Source organism: Hirundo rustica, chromosome 16, assembly GCF_015227805.2.
Source record: "Hirundo rustica isolate bHirRus1 chromosome 16, bHirRus1.pri.v3, whole genome shotgun sequence".
Taxonomy (NCBI): domain Eukaryota; kingdom Metazoa; phylum Chordata; class Aves; order Passeriformes; family Hirundinidae; genus Hirundo; species Hirundo rustica.
The window spans coordinates 1,046,279-1,054,922 of record NC_053465.1 but is presented as its reverse complement, the minus strand read 5'-3'; the positions used below and the strand labels follow the sequence as shown (position 1 = coordinate 1,054,922).

The window sequence follows — 8,644 nt, the reverse complement described above, 5'->3', positions numbered from 1 at the left end:
GTTACAATACAGATGGGAGTGTGGCTGTTCTCAAATTTATTTTACCAAAATACACATTTTTTTTCAACTACTAATTATAATGGCACTATTTTTTTTTTTTTCCTGGTACAATGCGAAGATTAGTCATGACAGGTGGTTTTTTCCTCCTCAGGAAGTAAAGAAATCCATACCTTAATTAATAAAAGGAGATAATTACTATGCTGAGGTGATGAGGCCTCAGGCAGCTCTGTTGAGAAGCTATTTATTTCTTTTTCGTTTCATCCAGTTAAGTACAGACACTCTCCAGATGTGAAGAGCTCTTCACGCCAGCGAGCGAATTCAACTGGGGAGCTGCAACTGCCACAGCAACAGGGAGAAAACTCAGGAAACAGGTTTTCGTCCTTGTGGGAGGGAGGATAAATAGCTGTTTTTTCCTCTCTCACCTCCTCATTACCTCTCCATCTCTGAAATCTTCTATGCACTGATAAAAGAGTTTTGTGTGTTTTACAAACTTTCCGTGGTTAAACTTAGGTCTTATTAACGGTTAACCTCAGTTTCTCTGTTCAAGCTGGGGAACCCACCACTTTGCCACCCAACAAACGAGGATGGATGAAGCTCTTAGCACCCTGGAGCTGTTCTAGTCCATGAATACACTCGGCTTCTGCAGAGAACTGAAAGGTGTTCACCACCATGGTCTCATGAGTGCTGTCCTGGCAACTCCCTGTGACAGATTACAGTGCTACAGACCAGCTAGAGATTAACAGTCATTATTTTTTTATTCATTTCATGCACTGTTTCAATTTGTTAAGCAGTTTGGAGACTGAGTAAAGACATGATTCCTGTGTTTTGTTGTTTTCCAGGCTACAAGCGCGAATCGGGATATTCTCAATCATCACATGCACAAGCCAGTAATTATGCCAAGTTTTTACTATTACATCATAACCAAGGAACACATTTCTTTCCACTTTCATGGATAGATTTACATTTTTATAAAAATAATCAGCTACAAAAATACGCATTTTTCTCACGAAAAAAAAGGTAACATAAAAGAGCAATATGGTATTTCTGTCTGGTTTTTCCATGGGTATTTCTGTCTGGTTTTTCCATGTGATATAGCCATTACACAGAGGAGCTGGAACCCTACAGAACTTACTCTGCGAATGTGTGGGGTTTTTTCACAATTTAAAATTCTAATACTGAGGAAACGTTGAGTCAATTTTAGTGGCCCAAGCCATGAGCCCCCCTTTAATATCCTTAGCTAACACAGAACCAAATTCTTCGGCAGGTAACTCCTGCAGGATCTTTACAGCCTTCTGGGAATCATTTCCTAACTTGCAAACAACATATACAGGGACGGAGGCTTGGCCATCAGTTCTCTGCTTTTCTTCGCTAATTCTATCCTGTAAATGCCGCAGGGATTCCTCATCTTTCTCCTCCAGTTTCCTCAGCGGGATGTGGACAGCGTGCTCCAGGCGGCAGATATCCACCTCCACCTGCGGCCGCACGTCCAGCAGCACGTGCGGGACGCGCTCATCCAGCAGCTCCTTGTAGCGCTGCACGGAGATCCTGTCCCCGGCGGGCAGCAGCTGCAGAGCCCTGCATTTGTCCGTGGCGGAGGAGCCGCAGAACGCCTCGTAATCCTGCAGGCAGGTGACGCTGGGGCTGTCCCCGCACACGGCGCAGTCCGCTCTCCTCGGCCGCAGCTTGATGTTGCGGAACCTCCCCTCGAGCGCGTCGAACATCAGCATGTGCCCGTTGAAGGTGGAGCCCATTCCCGAGGCGATCTTCAGCACCTCCAGCGCCTGCATGCAGCCGATGACGCCGGTGACGACGCCCAGCACGCCGCCGTCGGCACAGTTGGTGACGGCGTCGGGCGGGGGCGGCTCGGGGAACAGGCAGCGGTAGCAGGGCCCGCCGCCGTGGTTGTACACGGCCAGCTGCCCCTCCAGGCGCAGGGCGCTGCCGGACACCAGCGGCTTGCCGGCCAGCACGCAGGCGTCGCTCACCAGGTAGCGGGTGGGGACGTTGTCGGAGCAGTCGGCCACGATGTCGTACTGGCGCACGATGCGCAGCGCGGAGCGCGGCCGCAGCGCCCCGCGGTACGGCACGTACTGCACGGCCGAGTTCAGGCGCCGCAGCGCCGCGGCCGCCGAGCGCGCCTTGGGCCGCCCGCGCCGCGCCTCGCCGTGCAGCACCTGCCGCTGCAGGTTGCTGGTCTCCACCACGTCGTGATCCACCAGCCCCAGGCGGCCCACGCCGGCCGCCGCCAGGTACTGCGCCAGCGGGCAGCCCAGCCCGCCGCAGCCCACCACGAGCACGGAGCTCCGCGCCAGGCGCAGCTGCCCCCGCACGCCCAGCTCGGGCAGCACCAGCTGCCGGCTGTACCGCAGGATCTCGGCCGCGCTCAGCGCCGACCGCGCCGGCAGCGGCGGCAGCTCCGCGGGGAAGCCGAGGGTTCCCTCCTCCTCCTCCTCCTCGTCGTCATCCTCCTCGTCGGCATCCCCCGAGTCCCCCCGCGCCAGCTCGGCCGCCGGCCGCTCCCGCGGCCCGCGGGCTCCGTCCTCGTCCTCGGCATCCCCCGCGTCCCCCCGCGCCGGCTCGGCCGCCGAGGGCTGCCGCACGGCGCGGGCTCCCTCCTCCCGCTCCCGCTCCTCCTCTCCGTCCTCCTCCTGCTCGGCCGTGTCCCCCCGCGCCAGCTCCGCCGCCAGCCGCTCTCGCAGCCCGCGCAGCTCCCGCTCCCGCCGGCGGATCTCCGCCCGGAGCCGCGCCGCCGCCGCGCCCGCCATGGCCCGGCCCGCTCCGGCTCCGGCTCCGGCTCCGCTGCCGCTCCCCTCCCGCTGCCGGCCCCGCCGCTTCCGGCCCCGGCCGCGTCACTGCCGCCATGGCGGCGCCGGGCCCCGGCCGCGTGTCCGTGCTGCTGCCCACCTACAACGAGCGCGACAACCTGCCCCTGGTCGTGTGGCTGCTGGCGCGCACCTTCCGCGACAGGTACCGCCCTGGGGGACGGCCCGGGGCCCGCTGCGGGCGCGGAGCCGCGGGATGGCCGGGGCTCGGAGCGGGATCGGCGCCGCCGGTGCGGGGTTTGGACGGGGTTGGGCAGCGACGGGTGGGTCTGTAGGGCTGGGAGATGCCCGGCCATGAAGTGGCGGCGCAGGTTGGGAAGGCAGTGATGCCATCCGTGCGCACACAGGGGTCCCTAACCCGCAGTGAGTCACAGGAATCTTTTGGAAAAGCTCTGCCGGCCCATCGAGTCCAAGCCGTGCCCAGTGCCCAGTCCACAGCGCAGAGCACTGAGTGCCACATCCAGGAATTCCTTGGACACCTGCAGGGATGGGGATCCAGACCTCCCTGGGCAGCCCCCCTGTTCATTGGGAAGTCACTCTCGTTTCAGTGGAATCGATTTTGAAATTATCATCATTGATGATGGAAGCCCGGATGGCACACAGGAAGTTGCTCAGCAACTGGAGAAGATATATGGATCAGATAAAATAGTGAGTTGTGTATTCGTTTGGGTTTTTTTCTTTTTTTATATTGGAAAGCACTGTAAGTCCTTGAGAACTGGGATGGATTTCCTGGATTCTGCACTTTCTTTACATTCTTAAACAAGTTGTTGTACACCACTTTAGACAAGTGTAAGATCACGATAGTTCATAATGCTGCATTCTGACCAAATATGCAAAATCATTAATTGTTTGCAAACTGCTGTCAATCCTTGGTGCATTGCTGTGTGCTCCTGAGCAATGACTGGTGAGTGCTGCTGTACTTGGTGCAGGCCTGAGGGAAGGATGTGGTTTGGAAAAGATTTAATTTCATTTTATTTGACTGCAGGAGTAAGGAAATCGGGAACATGAAAGCTGGGCTGGGTTTGTGATTTATTTTTAATCTGTCTCATTGCATTCCTCAAGAACAGGAGTTTTTAATGCACTATTTTTATCTGTGCAATATATTACTGCATAACCCTCAGTTATACACAAGATGTTGTCATTTACTCAGTGGCAGTCAGATACTTTTCCAGTCTGTTACTGCATAAATGCCAAGTTTTTTAAAGTATTTCTGCATTAAGTTGCATATGAAGATTGTTTCAAGAAAAAAATATATAGGAAGTTTTGGAGGCTTTTTAAAAACTGTATGTCAAGTAATTTATATGTTTTTCTATATCCCCTGTAGCTTCTGAGACCCAGAGCAAAGAAGTTGGGCCTGGGTAAGTCCTTATTAACTCTCATTACTAAAAACAAATTAAAAATCTGCTGGATACTTTGATCGATCCAGTATATAAAGGTCCACAAAAAATCACAATAAAGCCCAAAAGCAGAAACACATTTTCATCAAGTTGTTCGTAAACAAACAAGCTTTAAAAATGCACATAAAAATCCCAAACACAGAAAGTGCCCAGAACCTCAGACCTGACGGTTCCCCCTGCCCTGCAGCCACAGAATGGGGTGTGAAGTACTGGGGATGCTTCGGAGCCCATCCTGCTTCCCTTGGCTCCTGAGTGCACGTGGCGCTTTGTAAATGCCATTTCAAGCAGTGACCCCTCCTCAAGTGAAGAAGTTCCTCTGTGCGTTTCTGTGTTAAAAGAGCGAGGGCAATTATCTCTGTTTCCATCAGGCACCGCTTACATTCACGGAATGAAGTATGCCACTGGGAATTTCATCGTTATTATGGATGCTGACCTCTCCCACCATGTAAGGCTGCGTTTACGGACTGTGGGTACAGCCTGTTGGAATTCAGTTTTCACTGGTTGCTGTTATTTTACCCCCGCCCTTCTTCCTGATCTGTCTTCCTTTCATTTCAGCCAAAATTTATTCCGGAGTTTATCAGGTAGGTGCCGACTGTAGTATGAAAGTTGATCTTTATAAATTATTTATGAGGCAGTCTATGAAGTTCTATACCATAGTGGGTAAAAAATAATTAGTAAGATTCCCTGAAGTAGCTCCTTATAAAAGAACAATTAACAGGTGTTTGAATAATGCTCATAGCCACCCTAACTTTCCTCTCCTTATTTGTTCAGAAGTTTGTAAAAATACAGATTTTGTACTGAAAGTGTGATTGTTCTTTGAAATTTGTACTTTGAAACATTCCTCCAGTTTTTCTGATAGAACCAATTGTTTACAGAAAGCAGAAAGAAGGCAATTTTGATATTGTATCTGGAACAAGATATAAAGGAAATGGAGGAGTGTATGGCTGGGATTTGAAAAGAAAGTTAATCAGGTTAGTACTCTTCAGCTCTTTACACAGAAGTTTGTTATTTGTAAATAATAATTCCAAGTACTCCATCGCTGTAAGCTGAACTCTTTAGTACCTGCTGGGCACTGCAGAATCACACTAAACACCAGAAGCACCCACACTGGCCAATTCTTTGGTCCAAATCCACCGAGAAGGGCTGGAATGAGATGGGTGGGCTTGGAAGATGGGTTGGAACAGTGGCCTCAGGTTGGACAGACATCCAGTTCCATCATCCAGGGAAGGGGCTGGGGCTGAGACCTGGCAGCTGTGAGGGAATCCCTCAGCCTGCACAGCTGGAATGCTCCTGTCCCTCCCCCAGAACAGGCAGAAGTTAACGTTGGTTTATTTATCCTGCAAAGAATCTGGAGCACAAGCTGTGTTACAGTCTGATCTGGAGGTGGTATCACAGGGACTGGATTTGGATTGTCCCTGGTTTTTCATAGCTGGAGTAAGTGCCCATCTTGTACCAAACAACTCTGACACTGATGTTTTCTTTCGCAGTCGTGGAGCCAATTTTCTGACTCAGGTCTTGCTGAGACCAGGGGCGTCAGATCTAACAGGGAGTTTCAGGTAGGGGTCTGGTTTGCAATTCCTAAAGTTTATGGGAAAATAAGAAACTGCTGGACAAGGAACTGGAGTAAGAACAGACCTTCTTTACTGGGGACTGTGAAATCTGTTTGGAAAGGGTGGAAGAAACAGTGGATTAGATTGCAAGAACTGCTGCTCCCAGGACCTCATTAGAGAGCTGTATAAATAGTAATGAGCTGAGTGACTGCAGTTCAGATTCCTACACACTGTCTGGATTTCTAAATTCCAGAAACCGGGCTTCAGGTTTTATTTCCTTTGGAATTGCTTACAGGTTGTACAGAAAAGAAGTCTTAGAGAAACTGATGGAGAAGTGTGTTTCCAAAGGCTACGTCTTCCAGATGGAGATGATTGTCCGGGCCAGGCAGTTGGGATTCACCATTGGAGAGGTATGGATGGGGCAAGCTGGGAGTACACTGTGCTTCCCTTCCAAGGGACACACACACTGCTGACTGCTGGCTACTTCCAAGGAGCAGCCAAGATTTTCAAATTAATACAATAAAATAAAGAAATTACATGTGTAGAGTTCTGTTTTTCCAGCTTTGTCAGGTGAATGCCAGACCTGAAGTTGCAGTTATTTACTCCTCTGGCTTCTCAGATCCTTCCCCTCTTCCTGTTTCCATTCCTTCAGCAGCATACAATTTTACAAGGCTCTTCAAAGGAGAGAAGGAAACCAAAATACACCACAAAGCTGCTCAGAGCCTTTTCTTCCCTGCTTCCTATTGTACAGACATCGCTACTCGAGCCTTTACAAATCATTTCATTTTCTCCAGCAGCCGGATTCTATTTCAGATTCGTTCTCTGTCAATTATTGCCTTGTTATTTTCCAAGTTTTCAGCTCTCACAACTTTTCTGCTTCTAAACTCTTTGAATGTGCTGTCTACAGTCAATGAAAAAACTCCATGCAATTGTTAGATTCTCTATCTCCAGCAGTCTGCTGCCTTTTTTATTTCATTGAATTGCTCTTGCTGGTCTCTTTAAAGATGATTCACTGGGAATCTCTCTGCAGGAGAATCTGCATGAATTGTCAGAGAATTCTGGTGCTTGTACTTCTCTCTCTAAACTTCATGTGTGGCATTTCTCCATCGACACGGCGTAGAGCATTTCCTCACAACAAAGCAGCTCTTCTCTGCCACCATTTTTTCTTGTGCAGCAGCATCCCAGGGAAAGATATTTCTTCAGCAAAGTTGAGAATTGAGATTGAGCTCTGCCAGTTTAAAAGGAATAAATGGCTGACGGGAACTGACCCAGGCTGTACCTGAAGAGCTGCATGCACATCTCTCATGTTTTGCTGCACTTCACCGAGTGTGCAGTGTCCTCCAGCACACGGAACAGAGCCTTGGAAAATGCTGGCTGTGAGAGCAGTGATAGAACCTCTTGTGCAAGGAAGGCAGAAGTGCAGAAACACCTCAGTGCTTAATTCTGTGCTGAAGGGTGATACTGGTGCCCCCTCATTGGATGAGATGTTAATTATTCTTCATCCTGGTCAGGAAATGCCACTTGTGCCCTCCTGCCCTGGCTCCGGACTCTGTGATTTCTGCCCATTTCCTGTAGACCAGCTCTGTGGGGTTGCCAGGATTGTCCCTGGGATCATCAAGGTGACACTGCTAAGACAGCAGAGTCACTGCTGAGTCTCTGCCTGCCTTTCTGGGCATCTTCTTCCCACCTTCCTGTCCTGGCCTGACCTGCTGGAATTGTGAGAGACCCTCTGGCACACGTGCAGGGGGCTGTGTGTTCCTCTTGCCGAATGATTTCTGGTTGACACTGCCAGCAAAACACCAAGCCAATTTTTTTGTGCCTTTTTCAATTGCCATTCTTTATTTTAGTTCCTGAAGTGTTTCAATTTCGCAGACAAACATTAGGGAAATGGTTGAATATTCTAACCCAGGGTTGGCAGAATGTGCTGTCACGTGTGCCCTGTGTGTGCTCACAGGAGTGAAAGCACAACATTCCCAACATCTCATGAGTAGTGAGTTCATCTGGACACTGTCACTTTGTGAAGGAGACCGAAATTAATGTTTTAAATGTCAGTAAATCCTGCAACTAATCTATAAAATGGCCAAAGACCAATAAAAACAGGTCTTGTACAATAGGCACTGCCATGTTCCCAAGTCATCCCCCAGCCAGGCTGAGGCTGAGCTGTTCCAGATCGGTGCTTCCTGAGGCACTGACTCAAAGGCTCTGGGTTTGGCTGACAAGGAAATGCTGGAGGCTTTGCTTTGCTCTGCCTGGGTGGATCATCCAGCCGTGAGGAATGTCTCTGGATCAGCCCTAAAGGTGATAAACCAAGTGGTTCCAGCTCTGGGGAATTACACGAAAGGCCCCGGTGAGAGCTGACACAGGGGAGCCAGCCTGGTGCTCGCCTCCTCCCCGTGACTGAACAGCTCCAGTCAAAGGCCCTTCTTTTGTTTACACAATTTCTGATGCTTTTGGCTTTGAACCTCAAAAACAACTCTGCTTGTTTCAACAGGTTCCCATCTCGTTTGTGGACCGTGTCTATGGGGAATCCAAACTGGGAGGCAATGAAATCGTCTCCTTCCTAAAGGGGCTCTTGACCTTGTTTGCTACAACCTGAGAGTTCATCCGAAAGTCGTTGTTCCAGACAAACCTTTTCTGACATCTGTGTAGATTGAAACATAAAATAGCAAAAGCTTGATAATTTGTGCAGTGGCCAGAAGACCTGCCGTGACCTAAGAACTGAACAACCATCAAAAATAAATCAAATATTCTGCAGCCCAGAATGCTCGTCCCTACAAAAACGGACTGTATGTTAAACTAAAAATTAATAAAGGCTAATGCTTTCTTATTTTTGTAAAAATAATTAAGTCCTAATAAAGAACACCAAGCTAAATGA

At 49.7% G+C, this 8,644-nt stretch overlaps 2 protein-coding genes across 2 annotated transcripts; one reads left to right on the top strand and one right to left on the bottom strand.

Annotated features, from left to right (window-relative positions):
- Positions 1–730: 730 nt before the first annotated feature.
- On the bottom strand, positions 731–2,765 carry MOCS3 (molybdenum cofactor synthesis 3). The gene is made up of 2 exons (XM_040079972.1): positions 2,601–2,765; positions 731–2,438 (listed from the first exon to the last, which is right to left on the bottom strand). The coding sequence occupies exons 1-2, from the start codon at positions 2,763–2,765 to the stop codon at positions 1,170–1,172; spliced, it is 1,434 nt and encodes a 477-aa protein (XP_039935906.1). The 3' UTR covers positions 731–1,169.
- Positions 2,766–2,846: 81 nt separating this feature from the next.
- Positions 2,847–8,644, top strand: DPM1 (dolichyl-phosphate mannosyltransferase subunit 1, catalytic). Its single transcript, XM_040079973.2, has 9 exons — positions 2,847–2,967; positions 3,371–3,470; positions 4,147–4,180; positions 4,588–4,664; positions 4,775–4,800; positions 5,095–5,190; positions 5,707–5,775; positions 6,065–6,179; positions 8,261–8,644. The coding sequence occupies exons 1-9, from the start codon at positions 2,861–2,863 to the stop codon at positions 8,363–8,365; spliced, it is 729 nt and encodes a 242-aa protein (XP_039935907.1). The 5' UTR covers positions 2,847–2,860; the 3' UTR covers positions 8,366–8,644.